The sequence below is a fragment of the Eleutherodactylus coqui genome, chromosome 1 (genome assembly GCF_035609145.1).
Source record: "Eleutherodactylus coqui strain aEleCoq1 chromosome 1, aEleCoq1.hap1, whole genome shotgun sequence".
NCBI lineage: Eukaryota > Metazoa > Chordata > Amphibia > Anura > Eleutherodactylidae > Eleutherodactylus > Eleutherodactylus coqui.
The window spans coordinates 4200723-4223695 of record NC_089837.1 but is presented as its reverse complement, the minus strand read 5'-3'; the positions used below and the strand labels follow the sequence as shown (position 1 = coordinate 4223695).

Genomic DNA, 22973 nt, shown 5'->3' with positions numbered 1-22973 from the left:
ATGATGTAATACCGGGGGGGGGGGGGGGGGTATGGCTGTATGATGTAGTACCGGGGTGGGTGTATGGCAGTATAATGCAGTATCGGGGTGGGTGTATGGCTGTATGATGTAGTATGGGTATGTGTGTATGGCAGTATGATTTAATACCCGGGTGGGTGTATGACATTATGATGTAGTACCGGGGTTGGTGTATGGCATTATGATGTAGTACTGGGGTGGGTGTATGGCAATATGATGTTGCATGGGGGTGAGTGTATGGCAGTATAGTGTAGTACTGGGGTGAGTGTATGGCTGTATAATATAGAGCCAAGGTGAGTGTATGGTGGTATTATGTAGTATCTGGTTGAGTGTATGGCTGCATAATGCAGCACTGGGTGGGTGTATGGCAGTATGATGTAGTACCCGGGGTGGGTGTATGGCAGTATAATGTAGTACCGGGGTGGGTGTATAGCTGTATGATGTAGTACCCGGGGTGGGTGTATGGCAGTATAATGTAGTACCGGGGTGGGTGTATGGCTGTATGATGTAGTACCCGGGGTGGGTGTATGGCAGTATAATGTAGTACCGGGGTGGGTGTATGGCAGTATGATGTAATACCGGGGTGGGTGTATGGCAGTATGATGTAATATGGGGTGGATGTATGGCAGTATGATGTAATACCGGGGTGGGTGTATGGCAGTATGATGTAGTACCGGGGTAGGTGTATAGCAGTATGATGTAGTACTGGGGTGGGTGTATGGCTGTATGATTTAGTACCAGGTTGGGTGTATGGCAGTATAATGTAGTACCCAGGGTGGGTGTATAGCAGTATGATGTAGTACTGGAGTGGGTGTATGGCAGTATGATGTAGCACCGGGGTGGGTGCATGGCAGTATGATGTAATACCGGGGTGGGTGTATGACAGTATGATGTAATACCGGGGTGGGTGTATGGCAGTATGATGTAATACCGGGGTGGGTGTATGGCAGTATGATGTAATACCGTGGTGCGTGTATGGCAGTATAATGCAGTACCGGGGTGGGTGTATGGCAGTATGATGTAATACCGGGTTGGTATACGGCAGTATGATGTAGTACCGGGGTGGGTGTATGGCAGTATGATGTAGTACCGGGGTGGGTGTATGGCTTTATGATGTAGTACCGGGTTGAGTGTATGGCAATATGATGTAGTATGGGGATGAGTGTATGGCAGTATGATGTAATACCGGGGTGGGTGTATGACATTATGATGTAGTACTGGGGTGGGTGTATGGCAGTATGATGTAGTACCTAGGTGGGTGTATGGCATTATAATGTAGTACCGGGTTGGGTGTAATGCAATATGATGTAGTATGGGGGTGAGTGTATGGCTGTATAATATAGCGCCAAGGTGAGTGTATGGTGGTATTATGTAGTATCTGGTTGAGTGTATGGCTGCATAATGCAGCACTGGGGTGGGTGTATGGCAGTATGATGTAGTACCCGGGGTGGGTGTATGGCTGTATGATGTAGTACCCGGGGTGGGTGTATGGCAGTATGATGTAGTACCCGGGGTGGGTGTATGGCAGCATGATGTTGCACCGTGGTGGGTGTATGGCTGTATAATATACTGGGGTGAATGTATGGCAGTATGATGCAGTACCGGGGACAGTGTATGGCAGTATGATGTAGTGTACGGGGTGGGTGTATGGCAGTATGATGTACTACTGGGGTGGGTGTATGGCTGTATGATGTAGTACCTGGGGTGGGTGTATGGCAGTATGATGTAGTACCGGGGTGGGTGTATGGCTGTATGATGTAGTATCCGGGGTGGGTGTATGGCTGTATGATGTAGTACTGGGGTGGGTGTATGGCAGTATGATGTAGTACCGGGGTGAGTGTATGGCAGTATGATGTAGTACCGGGGTGGGTGTATGGCAGTATGATCTAGTACCGGGGTGGCTGTATGGCATTGTGATGTAGTACCGGGGTGGGTGTATGGCAGTATGATGTAATACCGGGGGGTGTGTATGGCAGTATGATGTAATACCGGGGTGGGTGTATAGCAGTATGATGTAGTACCGGGGTGGGTGTATGGCAGTATGATGTAGTACCGGGGTGGGTGTATGGCAGTATGATCTAGTACCGGGGTGGCTGTATGGCATTGTGATGTAGTACCGGGGTGGGTGTATGGCAGTATGATGTAATACCGGGGTGGGAGTATGGCAGTATGATTTAGTACCAGGGTGGGTGTATGGCAGTATGATGTAGTACCGGGGTGGGTGTATGGTAATATCATGTAGTATGGGGGTGAGTGTATGGCTGTATAATATAGAGCCAAGGTGAGTGTATGGTGGTATTATGTAGTATCTGCTTGAGTGTATGGCTGCATAATGCAGCACTGGGTGGGTGTATGGCAGTATGATGTAGTATCGGGGTGGGTGTATGGCTGCATAATATACTGGGGTGATTGTATGGCAGTATGATATAATACCGGGGTGAGTGTATGGCAGTATGATGTAATACCGGGGTGGGTGTTTGGCTGTATAATATACTGGGGTGAATGTATGGCAGTATGATGTAATACCGGGGTCAGTGTATGGCAGTATGATGTAGTACCCGGGGTGGGTGTTTGGCTGTATGATGTAGTACCCGGGGTGGGTGTATGGCAGTATGATGTAGTACTGGGGTTGGTGTATGGCTGTATGATGTTGTACCTGGGGTGGGTGTATGGCAGTATGATGTAGTACCGGGGTGCGTGTATAACTGTATGATGTAGTATCCGGGGTGGGTGTTTGGCTGTATGATGTAGTACCGGGTGGGTGTATGGCTGTATAATATACTGGGGTGAATGTATGGCAGTATGATGTAGTACTGGGGTGGGTGTATGGCTGTACGATGTAGTACCTGGGGTGGGTGTATGGCAGTATGATGTAGTACCCGGGGTGGGTGTATGGCAATATGATGTAGTACCGGGGTGGGTGTATGGCAGTATGGTGTAGTACTGGGGTGGGTGTATGGCAGTACGATGTAGTACTGGGGTCGGTGTATGGCTGTATAATGCAGTACCGGGGTGGGTGTATGGCAGTATAATGCAGTACCGGGGTGGGTGTATGGCAGTATGATGTAATACCGGGTTGGGTGTATGGCAGTATGATGTAATACCGGGGTGGGTGTATGGCAGTATGATGTAGTACAGGGGTGGGTGTATGGCAGTATGATGTAGTACCGGGGTGGGTGCATGGCAGTATGATGGAGTACCGGGGTGGGTGCATGGCATTATGATGTAGTACCGGGGTGGGTGTATGGTAATATGATGTAGTATGGGGGTGAGTGTATGGCTGTATAATATAGAGCCAAGGTGAGTGTATGGTGGTATTATGTAGTATCTGGTTGAGTGTATGTCTGCATAATGCAGCACTGGGGTGGGTGTATGGCATTATGATGTAGTACCCAGGGTGGGTGTATGGCAGTATGATGTAGTACCCGGGGTGGGTGTATGGCAGTATGATGTAGTACCGGGGTGGGTGTATGGCTGCATAATATACTGGGGTGATTGTATGGCAGTATGATGTAATACCGGGGTAGGTGTATGGCAGTATGACGTAATACCGGGGTCGGTGTATGGCAGTATGATGTAATACCCGGGCTGGGTGTATGGCTGTATGATGTAGTACCCGGGGTGGGTGTATGGCAGTATGATGTAGTACCGGGGTGGGTGTATGGCGGTATGATGTAGTACCGGGGTGGGTGTATGGCAGTATGATGTAATACCGGGGTGGGTGTATGGCAGTATGATGTAATACCGGGTTGGTATACGGCAGTATGATGTAGTACCGGGGTAGGTGTATAGCAGTATGATGTAGTACTGGGGTGGGTGTATGGTGTATGATTTAGTACCAGGTTGGGTGTATGGCAGTATGATGTAGTACCCAGGGTGGGTGTATAGCAGTATGATGTAGTACTGGGGTGGGTGTATGGCAGTATGATGTAGTACCGGGGTGGGTGTATGGCATTATGATGTAGTACCGGGTTGAGTGTATGGCAATATGATGCAGTATGGGGATGAGTGTATGGCAGTATGATGTAATACCGGGGTGGGTGTATGACATTATGATGTAGTACCGGGGTGGGTGCATGGCAATATGATGTAGTATGGGGGTGAGTGTATGGCAGTATAGTGTAGTACTGGGGTGAGTGTATGGCTGTATAATATAGCGCCAAGGTGAGTGTATGGTGGTATTATGTAGTATCTGGTTGAGTCTATGGCTGCATAATGCAGCACTGGAGTGGGTGTATGGCAGTATGATGTAGTACCCAGGGTGGGTGTATGGCTGTATGATGTAGTACCCGGGGTGGGTGTATGGCTGTATGATGTAGTACCCGGGGTGGGTGTATGGCAGTATGATGTAGTACCCGGGGTGGGTGTATGGCAGTATAATTAGTACCGGGGTGGGTGTATGGCTGTATAGTATACTGCGTTGAATGTATGGCAGTATGATGTAATACCGGGGTCAGTGTATGGCAGTATGATGTAGTACCCGGGGTGGGTGTATGGCTGTATGATGTAGTACCCGGGGTGGGTGTATGGCACTATGATGTACTACTGGGGTGGGTGTATGACAGTATGATGTAGTATTGGGGTGGGTGTATGGCAATATGATGTACTACTGGGGTGGGTGTCTGACAGTATGATGTAGTACCCGGGGGGGGGGGGGTGTATGACAGTATGATGTAGTACCGGGGTGGGTGTATGGCAGTATAATGCAGTACCGGGGTGGGTTTATGGCAGTATAATGCAGTACCGGGGTGGGGTATGACAGTATGATGTAGTACCCAGGGTTAGTGTATGGCAGTATGATGTAATACCGGGGGGGGGGGGGTATGGCTGTATGATGTAGTACCGGGGTGGGTGTATGGCAGTATAATGCAGTATCGGGGTGGGTGTATGGCTGTATGATGTAATACCGGGTTGGCTGTATGGCAATATGATGTAGTATGGGTATGTGTGTATGGCAGTATGATTTAATACCCGGGTGGGTGTATGACATTATGATGTAGTACCGGGGTTGGTGTATGGCATTATGATGTAGTACTGGGGTGGGTGTATGGCAATATGATGTTGCATGGGGGTGAGTGTATGGCAGTATAGTGTAGTACTGGGGTGAGTGTATGGCTGTATAATATAGAGCCAAGGTGAGTGTATGGTGGTATTATGTAGTATCTGGTTGAGTGTATGGCTGCATAATGCAGCACTGGGTGGGTGTATGGCAGTATGATGTAGTACCCGGGGTGGGTGTATGGCAGTATAATGTAGTACCGGGGTGGGTGTATAGCTGTATGATGTAGTACCCGGGGTGGGTGTATGGCAGTATAATGTAGTACCGGGGTGGGTGTATGGCTGTATGATGTAGTACCCGGGGTGGGTGTATGGCAGTATAATGTAGTACCGGGGTGGGTGTATGGCAGTATGATGTAATACCGGGGTGGGTGTATGGCAGTATGATGTAATATGGGGTGGATGTATGGCAGTATGATGTAATACCGGGGTGGGTGTATGGCAGTATGATGTAGTACCGGGGTAGGTGTATAGCAGTATGATGTAGTACTGGGGTGGGTGTATGGCTGTATGATTTAGTACCAGGTTGGGTGTATGGCAGTATAATGTAGTACCCAGGGTGGGTGTATAGCAGTATGATGTAGTACTGGAGTGGGTGTATGGCAGTATGATGTAGCACCGGGGTGGGTGCATGGCAGTATGATGTAATACCGGGGTGGGTGTATGACAGTATGATGTAATACCGGGGTGGGTGTATGGCAGTATGATGTAATACCGGGGTGGGTGTATGGCAGTATGATGTAATACCGTGGTGCGTGTATGGCAGTATAATGCAGTACCGGGGTGGGTGTATGGCAGTATGATGTAATACCGGGTTGGTATACGGCAGTATGATGTAGTACCGGGGTGGGTGTATGGCAGTATGATGTAGTACCGGGGTGGGTGTATGGCTTTATGATGTAGTACCGGGTTGAGTGTATGGCAATATGATGTAGTATGGGGATGAGTGTATGGCAGTATGATGTAATACCGGGGTGGGTGTATGACATTATGATGTAGTACTGGGGTGGGTGTATGGCAGTATGATGTAGTACCTAGGTGGGTGTATGGCATTATAATGTAGTACCGGGTTGGGTGTAATGCAATATGATGTAGTATGGGGGTGAGTGTATGGCTGTATAATATAGCGCCAAGGTGAGTGTATGGTGGTATTATGTAGTATCTGGTTGAGTGTATGGCTGCATAATGCAGCACTGGGGTGGGTGTATGGCAGTATGATGTAGTACCCGGGGTGGGTGTATGGCTGTATGATGTAGTACCCGGGGTGGGTGTATGGCAGTATGATGTAGTACCCGGGGTGGGTGTATGGCAGTATGATGTTGCACCGTGGTGGGTGTATGGCTGTATAATATACTGGGGTGAATGTATGGCAGTATGATGCAGTACCGGGGACAGTGTATGGCAGTATGATGTAGTGTACGGGGTGGGTGTATGGCAGTATGATGTACTACTGGGGTGGGTGTATGGCTGTATGATGTAGTACCTGGGGTGGGTGTATGGCAGTATGATGTAGTACCGGGGTGGGTGTATGGCTGTATGATGTAGTATCCGGGGTGGGTGTATGGCTGTATGATGTAGTACTGGGGTGGGTGTATGGCAGTATGATGTAGTACCGGGGTGAGTGTATGGCAGTATGATGTAGTACCGGGGTGGGTGTATGGCAGTATGATCTAGTACCGGGGTGGCTGTATGGCATTGTGATGTAGTACCGGGGTGGGTGTATGGCAGTATGATGTAATACCGGGGTGTGTGTATGGCAGTATGATGTAATACCGGGGTGGGTGTATAGCAGTATGATGTAGTACCGGGGTGGGTGTATGGCAGTATGATGTAGTACCGGGGTGGGTGTATGGCAGTATGATCTAGTACCGGGGTGGCTGTATGGCATTGTGATGTAGTACCGGGGTGGGTGTATGGCAGTATGATGTAATACCGGGGTGGGAGTATGGCAGTATGATTTAGTACCAGGGTGGGTGTATGGCAGTATGATGTAGTACCGGGGTGGGTGTATGGTAATATCATGTAGTATGGGGGTGAGTGTATGGCTGTATAATATAGAGCCAAGGTGAGTGTATGGTGGTATTATGTAGTATCTGCTTGAGTGTATGGCTGCATAATGCAGCACTGGGTGGGTGTATGGCAGTATGATGTAGTATCGGGGTGGGTGTATGGCTGCATAATATACTGGGGTGATTGTGTGGCAGTATGATATAATACCGGGGTGAGTGTATGGCAGTATGATGTAATACCGGGGTGGGTGTTTGGCTGTATAATATACTGGGGTGAATGTATGGCAGTATGATGTAATACCGGGGTCAGTGTATGGCAGTATGATGTAGTACCCGGGGTGGGTGTATGGCTGTATGATGTAGTACCCGGGGTGGGTGTATGGCAGTATGATGTAGTACTGGGGTTGGTGTATGGCTGTATGATGTTGTACCTGGGGTGGGTGTATGGCAGTATGATGTAGTACCGGGGTGCGTGTATAACTGTATGATGTAGTATCCGGGGTGGGTGTTTGGCTGTATGATGTAGTACCGGGTGGGTGTATGGCTGTATAATATACTGGGGTGAATGTATGGCAGTATGATGTAGTACTGGGGTGGGTGTATGGCTGTACGATGTAGTACCTAGGGTGGGTGTATGGCAGTATGATGTAGTACCCGGGGTGGGTGTATGGCAATATGATGTAGTACCGGGGTGGGTGTATGGCAGTATGGTGTAGTACTGAGGTGGGTGTATGGCAGTACGATGTAGTACTGGGGTCGGTGTATGGCTGTATAATGCAGTACCGGGGTGGGTGTATGGCAGTATAATGCAGTACCGGGGTGGGTGTATGGCAGTATGATGTAATACCGGGTTGGGTGTATGGCAGTATGATGTAATACCGGGGTGGGTGTATGGCAGTATGATGTAGTACAGGGGTGGGTGTATGGCAGTATGATGTAGTACCGGGGTGGGTGCATGGCAGTATGATGGAGTACCGGGGTGGGTGCATGGCATTATGATGTAGTACCGGGGTGGGTGTATGGTAATATGATGTAGTATGGGGGTGAGTGTATGGCTGTATAATATAGAGCCAAGGTGAGTGTATGGTGGTATTATGTAGTATCTGGTTGAGTGTATGTCTGCATAATGCAGCACTGGGGTGGGTGTATGGCATTATGATGTAGTACCCAGGGTGGGTGTATGGCAGTATGATGTAGTACCCGGGGTGGGTGTATGGCAGTATGATGTAGTACCGGGGTGGGTGTATGGCTGCATAATATACTGGGGTGATTGTATGGCAGTATGATGTAATACCGGGGTAGGTGTATGGCAGTATGACGTAATACCGGGGTCGGTGTATGGCAGTATGATGTAATACCCGGGCTGGGTGTATGGCTGTATGATGTAGTACCCGGGGTGGGTGTATGGCAGTATGATGTAGTACCGGGGTGGGTGTATGGCGGTATGATGTAGTACCGGGGATGGGTGTATGGCAGTATGATGTAGTACTGGGGTGGGTGTATGGCTGTATGATGTAGTATCGGGGTGGGTGTATAGCTGTATAATATACTGGGGTGAATGTATGGCAGTATGATGTAATACCGGGGTCGGTGTTTGTCAGTATGATGTAGTACCCGGGGTGGGTGTATGGCTGTATGATGTAGTACCTGGGGTGAGTGTATGGCAGTATGATGTAGTACCGGGGTGGGTGTATGGCTGTGTAATACACCGGGGTGAATGTATGGCAGTATGATGTAATACCAGGGTGGGTGTATGGCAGTATGATTTAGTACCAGGTTGGGTGTATGGCAGTATGATGTAGTACCGGGGTCGGTGTATGGCAGTATGATGTAGTACTGGGGTGGGTGTATGGCTGTATGATGTAGTACCCGGGGTGGGTGTATGGCAGTATGATGTAATACCAAGGTGGGTGTATGGCTGCATAATATACTGGGATGATTGTATGGCAGTATGATGTAATACCGGGGTAGGTGTATGGCAGTATGACGTAATACCGTGGTCGGTGTATGGCAGTATGATGTAGTACCCGGGCTGGGTGTATGGCTGTATGATGTAGTACCCGGGGTGGGTGTATGGCAGTATGATGTAGTACCGGGGTGGGTGTATGGCTGTATAATATACTGGGGTGATTGTATGGCAGTATGATGTAATACTGGGGTGGGTGTATGGCTGTATGATGTAGTACCCGGGGTGGGTGTATGGCAGTATCATGTAGTACCGGGGTGGGTGTATGGCTGTATGATGTAGTATCGGGGTGTGTGTATAGCTGTATAATATACTGGGGTGAATGTATGGCAGTATGATGTAATACCGTGGTCGGTGTGTCAGTATGATGTAGTACCCGGGGTGGGTGTATGGCTGTATGATGTAGTACCCGGGGTGGGTGTATGGCAGTATGATGTAGTACCGGGGTGGGTGTATGGCTGTATAATATACTTGGGTGAATGTATGGCAGTATGATGTAATACCGGGGTGGGTGTATGGCAGTATGATTTAGTACCAGGTTGGGTGTATGGCAGTATGATGTAGTACCGGGGTGGGTGTATGGCAGTATGATGTTGTACTGGGGTGGGTGTATGGCTGTATGATGTACTATCCGGGGTGGGTGTATGGCAGTTTGATGTAGTACCGGGGTGGGTGTATGGCTGTATGATGTAGTATCGGGGTGTGTGTATAGCTGTATAATATACTGGGGTGAATGTATGGCAGTATGATATAATAACGGGGGTCGGTGTTTGTCAGTATGATGTAGTACCCGGGGTGGGTGTATGGCTGTATGATGTAGTACCCGGGGTGGGTGTATGGCAGTATGATGTAGTACCGGGGTGGGTGTGTGGCTGTATAATATACTGGGGTGAATGTATGGCAGTATGATGTAGTACCCGGGGTGGGTGTATGGCAGTATGATGTAATACCTAGGTGGGTGTATGGCAGTATGATTTAGTACCAGGGTGGGTGTATGGCAGTATGATGTAGTACCGCGGTGGGTGTATGGTAATATGATGTAGTATGGGGGTGAGTGTATGGCTGTAAAATAAAGTACCAAGGTGAGTGTATGGTGGTATTATGTAGTATCTGGTTGAGTGTATGGTTGCATAATGCAGCACTGGGGTGGGTGTATGGCTGCATGATGTAGTACCCAGGGTGGGTGTATGGCTGTATGATGTAGTACTGAGGTGAGTATGGCAGTATAATGTAGTACTGCGGTGGGTGTATGGCTGTATGATGTAGTACTGAGGTGAGTATGGCTGTATAATCTAGTACTGCGGTGGGTGTATGGCAGTATGATGTAGTACTGAGGTGAGTGTGGCAGTATAATGTAGTACTGGGGTGAGTGTATGTTTGTATAATATAGCACCAAGGTAAGTGTATAGTGGTATTATGTAGTATCTGGTTGAGTGTATGGCAGTATAATAGAGCACCGAGGTGAGTGTATGGCTGTACCATGTAGTATCTAGTTGAGTGTATGGCAGTATAATTAGTACTGGGGTGGGTGTATGGCAGTATAATATAGCGCCAAGGTGAGTGCATAGTAGTATTATGTAGTATCTGGTTGAGTGTATGGCAGTATTATGTAGTATCTTGTTGAGTGTATGGCTGTACTATGTAGTATCTGGTTGAGTGTATGGCTGTACTATGTAGTATTTGGTTGAGTGTCTGGCTGTACTATGTAGTATCTTGTTGACTGTATGGCTGTACTATGTAGTATCTGGTTGAGTGTATGGCTGTATTATGTAGTATCTTGTTGAGTGTATGGCTGTACTATGTAGTATCTGGTTGAGTGTATGGCTGTATTATGTAGTATCTTGTTGAGTGTATGGCTGTACTATGTAGTATTTGGTTCAGTGTATGGCAGTATAATTAGTACTGGGGTGGGTATATGGCAGTATAATATAGCGCCAAGGTGAGTGTATGGCTGTATAATATAGCGCCAAGGTGAGTGCATAGTAGTATTATGTAGTATCTGGTTGAGTGTATGGCTGTATTATGTAGTATCTTGTTGAGTGTATGGCTGTACTATGTAGTATCTGGTTGAGTGTATGGCTGTACTATGTAGTATTTGGTTGAGTGTCTGGCTGTACTATGTAGTATCTTGTTGAGTGTATGGCTGTACTATGTAGTATCTGGTTGAGTGTATGGCTGTATTATGTAGTATCTTGTTGAGTGTATGGCTGTACTATGTAGTATCTGGTTGAGTGTATGGCTGTATTATGTAGTATCTTGTTGAGTGTATGGCTGTACTATGTAGTATTTGGTTGAGTGTATGGCAGTATGATTAGTACTGGGGTGGGTATATGGCAGTATAATGTTGTACCGAGGTGCGTGTATGGCTGTACTATGTAGTATCTGGTTGAGTGTATGGCAGTATAATTAGTACTGGGGTGGGTGTATGGCAGTATAATATAGCGCCAAGGTGAGTGTATGGCAGTATAATATAGCGCCAAGGTGAGTGCATAGTAGTATTATGTAGTATCTGGTTGAGTGTCTGGCTGTACTATGTAGTATCTTGTTGAGTGTATGGCTGTACTATGTAGTATCTGGTTGAGTGTCTGGCTGTACTATGTAGTATCTTGTTGAGTGTATGGCTGTACTATGTAGTATCTGGTTGAGTGTATGGCTGTATTATGTAGTATCTTGTTGAGTGTATGGCTGTACTATGTAGTATCTGGTTGAGTGTATGGCTGTATTATGTAGTATCTTGTTGAGTGTATGGCTGTACTATGTAGTATTTGGTTGAGTGTATGGCAGTATGATTAGTACTGGGGTGGGTATATGGCAGTATAATGTTGTACCGAGGTGCGTGTATGGCTGTACTATGTAGTATCTGGTTGAGTGTATGGCAGTATAATTAGTACTGGGGTGGGTGTATGGCAGTATAATATAGCGCCAAGGTGAGTGTATGGCAGTATAATATAGCGCCAAGGTGAGTGCATAGTAGTATTATGTAGTATTTGGTTGAGTGTCTGGCTGTACTATGTAGTATCTTGTTGAGTGTATGGCTGTACTATGTAGTATCTGGTTAAGTGTATGGCTGTACTATGTAGTATTTGGTTGAGTGTCTGGCTGTACTATGTAGTATCTTGTTGAGTGTATGGCTGTACTATGTAGTATCTGGTTGAGTGTATGGCTGTATTATGTAGTATCTTGTTGAGTGTATGGCTGTACTATGTGGTATCTGGTTGAGTGTATGACTGTATTATGTAGTATCTTGTTGAGTGTATGGCTGTACTATGTAGTATTTGGTTGAGTGTATGGGTGTATTATGTAGTATCTTGTTGAGTGTATGGGTGTACTATGTAGTATCTGATTGAGGGTATGACTGTATTATGTAGTATCTTGTTGAGTGTATGGCTGTACTATGTAGTATTTGGTTGAGTGTATGGCAGTATAATTAGTACTGGGGTGGGTATATGGAAGTATAATGTTGTACCGAGGTGCGTGTATGGCAGTATGATGTAGTACGGTTATTCAGTGTATACATATACGCTGCCCGTCCAGCACAGGTCGGTGTTATAATTAACCCTTGCATCTTACCCATAAAGTCCTGCAGTGTGAAGTTCTGGAACTCGGAGGACAGGATGATCATGGAGTTGTTCAGGGTGTTTAATCTGCCGTTGATGCCGTTGAGCTGCTTATTGTGAAGTCTATCGAACCAGGCGGAGTGCGTCCTGAGGGTACTGTTTACCTCCTGCACGCAGCTCCACAGGCCGGACACATGCTTGTTGAGGGTTTCCTTTATTTTCTGCAAGCTGCCTGAGACTGTATCCAGCTTAAGGCAGACGTCCTCCAGCTTAGAGACTCGGTCCTCCAGTCCTCCTGAGGACCGCCGGCACTCCTGGCTCTCCTCGATCACCATGTTGCCAAAACTGTTGATTTCCTTCTGGAAGAGGAGGAACTTCTCGGCGTTGTCCTTGATGTGTTCGGTCACCTCTTCTTGCAGCTTATTAATCTCGGAGATGAGTTTGTGCTTGGTGGTCCCAAGGTCATGGATGTCCGTCTCGTGTTTCTCCACACTTTCTTGTAGGTCCTTAACGCTGTCATTGAGGGACGTGAAGGTCACAATGATGTTGGAGAGTTCTCCCTGCAGATGCTTGAGTTCTCCGCCAGAGCTTCCTCCGAAGACGGTGAAGCCATCGAGAGGTTTGTTGGAGCCGCTGAGGCTCTCCTCCTCCTTCTTCTGGATGATGTGGCAGGTGGCAGTGCACTCCTCCACCCGCTCCCTTAACTTGCCCACCTCCTCCTGCAGGTTGGAGCAAACCTGCCCGCAGCTCCTGTAGTCAAACTCTATCATCTTCTTAAGGGAGGAGATGTCGTTCTCCATGTCCAACAGCTTCCCGTTGGTGTCATTCTGATACTGAGCAATGTTCAGATCAAACCTGTCCAGATCATCCAGGATGGTGCTGGTGAACCGGTCCTGGCCATCCTTTAGGTCATTGAATGACTTTGTGAAGGTCTTGACATTGCTGAGCTCATCTTCCAGCTGGTTGAGTGTCCCTTGCATCTTGCTGCCTGACTCTCGTAGATCCGTGAGATCAGAGTGGATGATCTGGATCTGGTCTGCGTTTTGCTTCACCCTGTCCTCTAAGTCAGAGACGACATCTGAACTCTGCTTGCTGCATTGGTCCTCGCAGTGGTGGACGGAGCTGGTCAGCTGCTTGGTCAGGATCTGCACATCTTGACCAACCTTTCTGATGTGATCTTCATTCTTTCCTACCCGATCTTTCAGGGAATTTATATCATGAGAGAAAATCAGCATCTTCTGCTCCATCAGGTCCCGGAAGTCGGAACTGTTGCCCAGCTCTGTCAACAGAATGTTGATTTTGTAGTCATTGTCTCGAATGCGATTCTGCAAATCATCTTTCAATTTATCAATCTCATCCTGGAAGTAATTTTTCATCTCGTCCCTATAGTGGTAATAATGTTCCTCCAAGGTCCTTCTGGTGGTGTTCATTCGCCCTTCGATGTCTGACAGGCGGGTGTTCAGGTTCGTGCCCCCATGGCTGATGTCATTGTCCCCTTCCCCTAGTTCCTTGTCTAGACGGACGGTCAGGGCCACCACAGATCCAGACAAGGTGTCCGCTCTCCTTTCCGCCTCGCCTACTCTTCTGCGCAGGTCGGTGACTTCCATGCAGCAATCCTTCGGCAGCCGTGCCGTCAGCTCCACCACACGTGACTGGATGTTCTGCACGGCTTCTCTGTTCCTCTGGTCCACAGAGTTGATGAGTTTCTCCAGTCCTCGTACACGGTCTCTGTCCTCGTTGTTCTGAGTACGGAAGCCCTCCACTCCCGAAAGGCACGCAGAACATGACTGCTGCATCCTTCTTTCCACCTCTTGTAAGATGTCTCTTCTCAGGCCTGTAATATCGGGGCCACCGGTTGGCTTGTCGTGGTTCCGATTTCCAAGCTCTTCATCGTGGTTCTTCACCTTCCTGTCCAGGTTTGTCAGGAGGGTCTGAATATCATTGAGTTTTTCAGACATGTCGGACTGGCTGTTGGAAGAATCTGCAAGCTGCTTCCCGTTTAACATATTTTCCACAGTCAGACGAACCTCAGACTGGAATTTCTCATTCATCCCTTGAAAAGTAGACTGTAAGTTCTGCAGCTCCTTGGTCAGACGTTGCACTTTGTCCTCCAGCTGCTTCACTTTCTCGGAGTCTCCTTGACCTGATGGAAACCACAGACGAGTTAATCGGAGAGTATTACTATGTGCAGGGGTACCCATGCCTTTTTAATACCGGAGGCAAAGTGTGCAATGGCACCCCAACCCCCACAAAAACACCCCAAACACCTATTTTACAGGCATTGAAAGCATCAATACACAAGATGCCCAACACATATTTCAACCATTGAGATTCGCCTGAAGTGACAGTGTAACAGTGACCCCAGTGGTAGCCTCAATGGAAGCTCCAGTGGTAATACCGGTAGTAACCCCCTTAATGGTCAAATGGTAATAGTGACTCTGTTAGCAGCCACAGTAGTACTAGAGAACCCCCCCTAGTAGTCCCAGTAGTAATGGTGTCCCTCATAGTGGCCTCAATAGTAATAGTGTCCTCTTAGTTGCCCCAGTAGTAATAGTGACGCCCCTAATAGTCCCAGTAGTAATAGTGACACCCTAATAGTCCCAGTAGTAATAGTGTCCCCTTAGGGGTCCCAGTAGTAATTGTGTTCCCTTAGTGGTCCCAGTAGTAATAGTGTCTCCTTTGTGTCCCCCATAGCAGTCCCAATACTAATAGTGCCCCCCCCCCTATTGGCTTGAGCCCCGGCAGCAACCCAACAGGCATTTTACTCCCCCAGCCGCTACGGAGTCTGCGAACTCTGATCTCTACGCCCCGGGGTCTGTGCTGCATACAGGATGGCGCTTGTGGATGCCGGGGGGAGAGGTCACACACTCAGTAGCGGTTGCCCGGCCGACTTGTAGCACACAAATGTTTGTTACTGGCCATTAATGTCTGATAAAAATAATTACCAGCCCGGGGGGTAGAAGCCTCAGGTAGTCTTATGGTAGGAGCACACCTCCAAGGTCCTGTAGACTGCCGGCCGAAGCAGCAGCCTCAGGTAGTCTTATGGTAGGAGCGCCTCTCTATGGTCCTGTAGACTGCCGGCCGAAGCAGCAGCCTCAGGTAGCCTTATGGTAGGAGTGCCCCTCTAAGGTCCTGTAGATTGCCAGCTAAGGCAGCAGCCACAGGTACCCTTATGGTAGGGGTGCCCCTCTAAGGCTCTGTAGATTGCCAGCTAAGGCAGCAGCCACAGGTAACCTTATGGTAGGGGTGCCCCTCTAAGGTCCTGTAGATTGCCGGCTAAGGCAGCAGCCTCAGGTAGTCTTATGGTAGGAGCACACCTCCAAGGTCCTGTAGACTGCCGACTGAGGCAGCAGCCACAGGTAACCTTATGGTAGGGGTGCCCCTCTAAGGCTCTGTAGATTGCCAGCTAAGGCAGCAGCCTCAGGTAACCTTATGGTAGGGGTGCCCCTCTAAGGCTCTGTAGATTGCCAGCTAAGGCAGCAGCCTCAGGTAACCTTATGGTAGAAGCGCCCCTCTAAGGTCCTGTAGATTGCCTGCTAAGGCAGCAGCCACAGGTAACCTTATGGTAGGGACGCCCCTTTAAGCCTCTGTAGATTGCCAGCTAAGGCAGCAGCCTCAGGTGGTCTTATGGTAGGGGAGCATCTCCAAGGTCCTGTAGACTGCCAGCTAAGGTAGCAGCCACAGGTAGCCTTATGGTGGGGGCGCCCCTCTAAGGTCCTGTAGACTGTTGTCTGAGGCAGCAGCCACAGGCAGCCTTATGGTAGGGACGCCCCTGACTATGTGAACTACTGTCTGCATCTCAGGCCCCTTTACATGAACAGACTGATGCCTGGTAATACCTCATAGTGGGGAGCTTTCTGATGACCACATACTAGGAGGAGTGGAAGCTTGAGGAGAAGACAGAACCCAGAGAGAAACTGCAAAGAGCCAGAGAGAAAGTAAATGGTAAGAAATAGCAGATCCAGAAGCAAAACAAAGATGGGAACATGTAGGCAAGACTCTGAGGCGGAGAGAGTGCAGGACACAGCGGGATATTGCCAAGGAGGATAGAGTCCAGGCCACAGGAGGAGGCCGCGAGGAGGAGGTCACAGGAGTCATGGAGCGAGGTGACCAGATAGTCCAATGTTATGCAGAGACTGAAATCAGAAGAACAACCGTGGTCCTCAGGGACCAATTACAGACACAAGGTGGGCATAAATGCTCCATAATGATTGGCAGAACGTACGCTTGTGTAGTGGCCCGAAGTCTATATATCTGGCCCCTCCATAACTGTCATACATGTCATGTCTTCAGTGTGGATGCTCTGTGCAAAGTGTCTTGTCTTTAGTTATGTGTATGGCACAGCTGCAGCATGTAAGAGGTTAATGTCTGTGAATGTCTGGGATATGTCTAGAAAATGTAACAAACTGTCTTATCATGTGATGGTGTATGATATATATGTGTCCGCAAGAAGTCAGGAGGGAGTTCCATTGCTTCAACGGTAGAGTGTGGAGGGAGAGTTCCGGCCACATTGGGGTACCTTCAACCCTCATGTGGTGAAGAATGGAGGCAGAGGAGAGGTATTGTGATGCCCCCATCCCAGGACCCCTACCTTGAGTGAGTGGAAGTAAGAAGCCTGCCGTGTAGTGTTCCATCTACAAGTGAGTGTCAGCGGAGTGTTCTTTCCACCTCCGGTGTGTCTCTCCAGGAGTGGAGCCTTACAGATAACTCAGCCTGTAGGCCCGGTGTCATCCTGTGTTCTCCTCCCTGACCTTGCTAAAATTGTCCTTCCTGCACTGGTGTGTGAAAGTTACCTTAAAGAAGTAAAGTTCCAGTCACGGCCCGTTCCCAGTGATTGAGGTATTCATTATAACCGTGTGTGGACCCTGTTATTCTCCCCCGGACAACCAATGATGTGAAGGAACGGTGGCATCACGAGTGACAACTTCTGAAGTCCACTACACAGCTATACAGGTAACCGTTCTCCCAGCGTTGCCTGGAAGAGGCCTACCGGTGCCTTGGCTTAGGCCGTACGCGTCCCTCTGGGGAGGAGTTTGGTGGAGCCACTGTGACAAGCGCCATGTCTACCCTGTCATCTCACAGTGTCGTGGCTTGGTGGCTGTGGGACATTACACTTGCTCAATAGAGAGAGGGGAGTAAGGTACTGCCAGACCCTTACTTCCAGACTGCTCTGTGGCCCTTACAGACTGAAGGGTTAACATGTTGACATTCAGCATATCGATCCCTCTTTCCTCCGATATTTGCCATCAGGGAAGAGTTGGGATACCTCCATACACATTATGGGCACTGGGAAAATCCTGCCTCCAATCCCTCATATAGACGTGAACCCAGAGTTGTGCTAACATGGAGAGAAGGAAGACCCAAGAGACATGGAGACCCCATTACATGACTCCTGCTGCTGTGTGACAGTCTGCAACCTCAGAATGTGAAAGCCTACACAGGGGGCACCAATGCAAAGCAGCACAGCAAGTAAGGAGCGTCAGTGGAGCACAGCAGGGGAAGCCAGCGGAGCACAACAGGGGGAGTCAGCGGAGCACAACATGGGGAGTCAGTGGAGCACAGCAGGGGAAGTCAGCGGAGCACAACAGGGGGAGTCAGCAGAGCACAGCAGGAGAAGTCAGCGGAGCACAACAGGGGGAGTCAGCGGAGCACAACAGGGGGAGTCAGCGGAGCACAACAGGGGGAGTCAGCAGAGCACAACAGGGGGAGTCAGCAGAGCACAGCAGGGGAAGTCAGCGGAGCACAACAGGGGGAGTCAGCGGAGCACAACAGGGGGAGTCAGCAGAGCACAGCAGGGGAAGTCAGCGGAGCACAACAGGGGGAGTCAGCGGAGCACAACATGGGGAGTCAGTGGAGCACAGCAGGGGAAGTCAGCGGAGCACAACAGGGGGAGTCAGCGGAGCACAGCAGGGGAAGTCAGCGGAGCACAACAGGGGGAGTCAGCGGAGCACAACAGGGGGAGTCAGCGGAGCACAACAGGGGGAGTCAGCAGAGCACAACATGGGGAGTCAGTGGAGCACAGCAGGGGAAGTCAGCGGAGCACAACAGGGGAAGTCAGCGGAGCACAACAGGGGGAGTCAGCGGAGCACAACAGGGGGAGTCAGTGGAGCGCAGCAGGGAGAATTAGCATAGTGTACAGAGGGCATCAGTGGAGCACCGTAGGTGGAATCCGCAGAGCACAGTAAGGGAAGTCAGTGGAGCGCAGCAGGGGGAGTCAGCGGAGCACAACAGGGGGAGTCAGCGGAGCACAACATGGGGAATCAGTGGAGCACAGCAGGGGAAGTCAGCGGAGCACAACAGGGGGAGTCAGCGGAGCACAGCAGGAGAAGTCAGCGGAGCACAACAGGGGGAGTCAGCGAAGCACAACAGGGGGAGTCAGTGGAGCGCAGCAGGGAGAATCAGCATAGTGTACAGAGGGCATCAGTGGAGCACCGTAGGTGGAATCCGCAGAGCACAGTAAGGGAAGTCAGTGGAGCACAACAGGGGAAGTCAGCGGAGCACAACAGGGGAGTCAGCGGAGCACAACATGGGGAGTCAGTGGAGCACAGCAGGGGAAGTCAGCGGAGCACAACAGGGGGAGTCAGCGGAGCACAACAGGGGAAGTCAGCGGAGCGCAGCAGGGAGAATCAGCATAGTGTACAGAGGGCATCAGTGGAGCACCGTAGGTGGAATCCGTGGAGCACAGTAAGGAAAGTCAGTGGAGCGCAGCAGGGGGAGTCAGTGGAGGAAAGTAGGGGAAGTCAGCGGAGCACAGCAGGGGAAGTCAGCTGAGCACAACATGGGGAGTCAGTGGAGCACAGCAGGGGAAGTCAGCTGAGCACAACATGGGGAATCAGTGGAGCACAACAGGGGAAGTCAACGGAGCACAACATGGGGAGTCAGTGGAGCATAGCAAGGGGTGGGGCAGCAGAGCGCAGCAGGGAGAATCAGCAGAGTGTAGCAGGGGGCATCAGTGGAGCACAGTAGATGAAAGTAGGGGGAGTCAGTGGAGCGCAGCAGAGGGAATCAAGGAAGCAAAGCAGAGGGAGTCAGTAGAACACAACAGGGGGGTCTGGGGAGCACAGCAGGGGCCATCAGCAGAGCACAGTGGGGGAGTCAGTGAAGCACACTAGAGGGAGTCAGTGTAGCGCAGCAGGGGGTGGTCAGTGTAGCGCAGCAGGGGGCGGTCAGTGAAGCACAGCAGGGGGAATCAGCTGAATGTAGCAGGGGGCGTCAGTGGAGCACAGCAGGTGGAATCCGCGGAGTACAGTAGGGGGAGTCAGTGGAGCAAAGCAGGGGGTATCAGCAGAGCACAGTAGGGGAGTCAGCGGAGCACAACAAGGGGAGTCTGGGGAGCACAGCAGGGGCCATCAGCAGAGCACAGAAGGGGGGTCAGCGGAACGCAGCAGGTGGAATCAGCGAAGCCCAGTAGGGGTAGTTAGCAGAGCACAGAAGGTAGAATCAGCGGAGCACAGTAGAGGAAGTCAGTAGAGTGCAGCAGGGTGAATCAGCAGAGCACAGCAGGGATGGGGGGGCAGCGGAGCGCTGCAGGGTGAATCAGCGGAATGTAGCAGGGGGCATCAGTGGAGTGCAGCAGCAAGGGAGGTTGGGGGGTACACAGAATACAAAATCATGGGGGCCCAGCAGGGGGAGTTGGGGGAGCATAGAAGGTGGAGTTTGTGCACAGAAGAGAAAACAGGGGAGGACAGAAGGGGAAGTCAGGGGTGCATAGTACAGCCACATACAAGGATGGCACAATAGACTTACCCTCACCTCCAGATCCACTGAGATGGCCTCCTCCATTGGATCCAGAAAAGTTGGGTCTTACAGGCCTTGGCCTGGGTCGAGTGGTTGTGACCTGAGCTCCATTTACTGGTCCCTCCGTGCAATCATCTCCTGAATATCCATGACAACATTTCCATTCCATGTCTGTCACTATCTTGTATGCTATTTTGTATCGGGGTCTCATGTAGCTGCGATACCTGCAGTGGGATGGGAGAAAGGATGAATGATGATTCTACCCTGAAAATCACCTATTGCTGCATGATTGTGAGGAGCGGCGAGTCCTCCTAAGGAGTAGTACAGATAAGACAGCAGTGGGTGCTGAGACGGCATCACCCAGTGGGAGCAGATACAGGAGACATGCAGGGACACCGGTGAGGTTTCTTATATACTGGTCATATGGAAGTTACTATAGAAGCTCAGAACCAGCAGGACATTATGTGAGCTCACATTGTATCTGACAGAAGGCAACTCACCATGTCCAGAAGACTTCCAGAAAAAGAGGAGGCCTGCAACTCCAAGAAGAGTAGGCTTGTCTCAAGTAGCATTACAGAGGAAAAGGAGGCAGAGGAGAACCGTGACCGGCCCAGGAGGAAGAGAACAGTGATCAGAAGGAGAACAGTGACCAGCCTCAAAGGAAGAGAAGGAGAACAATTACTGGCCCAGGAGGAAGAGGGAGAAAAGAACAGTGATGAGAAGGAGGCAGAGGAGAACTGTGACCGGCCCAGGAGTAAGAGAAGGAAGAGAAGAGTGATCAGAAGGAGAACAGTGACCGGCCTCAAAGGAAGAGAAGGAGAACAATTACTGGCCCTGGAGGAAGACAGGAAGAACAATGACCGATCCAGGAGGAAGAGAAGGAGAACAAGAGGAGAACAGTGACCAGCCCCGAAGGAAGAGAAGGAGAACAATGACTGGACCAAGAGGAAGAGGGAGAAAAGAACAGTGATGAGAAGGAGACAGAGGAGAACTGTGACCGGCCCAGGAGGAAGAGAAGGAATAGAACAGTGATCAGAAGGAGAACAGTGACTAGCCTCAAAGGAAGAGAAGGAGAACAATTACTGGCCCAGGAGGAAGACAGGAAGAACAATGACCGATCCAGGAGGAAGAGAAGGAGAACAAGAGGAGAACAGTGACCAGCCCCGAAGGAAGAGAAGGAGAACAATGACTGGACCAAGAGGAGGAGGGAGAAAAGAACAGTGATGAGAAGGAGGCAGAGGAGTACAGTGACCGACCCATTAGGAAGAGAAGGAAGAGAACAGTGATCAGAAGGAGAACAGTGACCAGCCTCAAAGGAAGAGAAGGAGAACAATTACTGGCCCAGGAGGAAGACAGAAAGAACAATGACCGATCCAGGAGGAAGAGAAGGAGAACAAGAGGAGAACAGTGACCAGCCCCGAAGGAAGAGAAGGAGAACAATGACTGGACCAAGAGGAAGAGGGGGAAAAGAACAGTGATGAGAAGGAGGCAGAGGAGAACTGTGACCGGCCCAGGAGGAAGAGAAGGAAGAGAACAGTGATCAGAAGGAGAACAGTGACCAGCCTCAAAGGAAGAGAAGGAGAACAATTACTGGCCCAGGAGGAAGACAGGAAGAACAATGACCGATCCAGGAGGAAGAGAAGGAGAACAAGAGGAGAACAGTGACCAGCCCCGAAGGAAGAGAAGAAGAACAATGACTGGACCAAGAGGAGGAGGGGGAAAAGAACAGTGATGAGAAGGAGGCAGAGGAGTACAGTGACCAACCCATTAGGAAGAGAAGCAGAACAATGACTGGACCAAGAGGAGGAGGGGAAAGAGAACAGTGATCAGAAAGAGGAGAACAGTCTACAAATCAAAAGGAGAGGAGGAAGCACAAGAACAGTGACTGGAGGAAGAGGAGCAGGTGAGAACAGTGACTGGATCAGGAGAAGGAGGTAGAGAAGAATAGTGACTGGACCAGGAGGAGGAGAGCAATGGCCAGACCAAGAGGAGGAGGAGAAATAGAACAGGGATCAAGGCAAGGAGAACATTGTCAGGACCAGGAGAACGAGAACAGTGACCAAACCAGAAAGAGAAGGAGGAACAGGTAAGAACAGTAACTGGAGGAGGAGGGGAGAACAGTGATTGGACGAGGAGGACGAGGGGAAGAGAACAGTGAAAAGAAGAAGAATAGTGACCGGACAAAGAGGAGAACAGTTACTAAATCAGAAAGAGAAGGAGGAAGAGGCAAGAACAGTGACTGAATCAGGAGAAGGAGGTGTAGAACTATAGTGACTGGACCAGGAGGAAGAGATCAATGACTAGACCAAGGAAAGAGTACAGTGATCAGGAAAAGGAGGAGGAGAACAGTGTCCAGAGCAGGAGAAGGAGAACAGTGACAAAACCAGAAGAAGGAAGAGATAAGAACAGTGACTAGAGGAAGAGGAGGAGGTGAGAACAGTGACTGGACCAGGAGGAAGAGTAGGAAAACAATGACCGGACCAAGAGGAGGAGGGGGAAGAGAACAGTGATCAGGAGAACAGTGTCCGGAGAAGGAGGAGAAGAACAGTGATCAGGTGGCAAAGAAAAAGGAGAACAATCTTAACGGGACTAGGAAGAGGAGGAGAACAATAACCGGACCAAGGGGAG

The 22973-nt window shown here is 49.8% G+C and overlaps 1 protein-coding gene across 3 annotated transcripts in view; it reads right to left on the bottom strand.

Annotated features, from left to right (window-relative positions):
• EMILIN1 (elastin microfibril interfacer 1) overlaps positions 1-22973 on the bottom strand; it is a 66246-nt gene that overhangs the window by 25826 nt on the left and 17447 nt on the right. For 2 of the 3 annotated variants that reach the window (XM_066594305.1, XM_066594306.1), the window contains 2 exons: positions 20355-20569; positions 12622-14751 (listed from right to left, as the gene is read on the bottom strand). In XM_066594305.1, coding sequence (XP_066450402.1) covers positions 12622-14751; positions 20355-20569 — 2345 coding nt within the window. The remainder of the gene's footprint in view (positions 1-12621; positions 14752-20354; positions 20570-22973) is intronic. The other variant, XM_066594307.1, reaches the window with a different exon arrangement.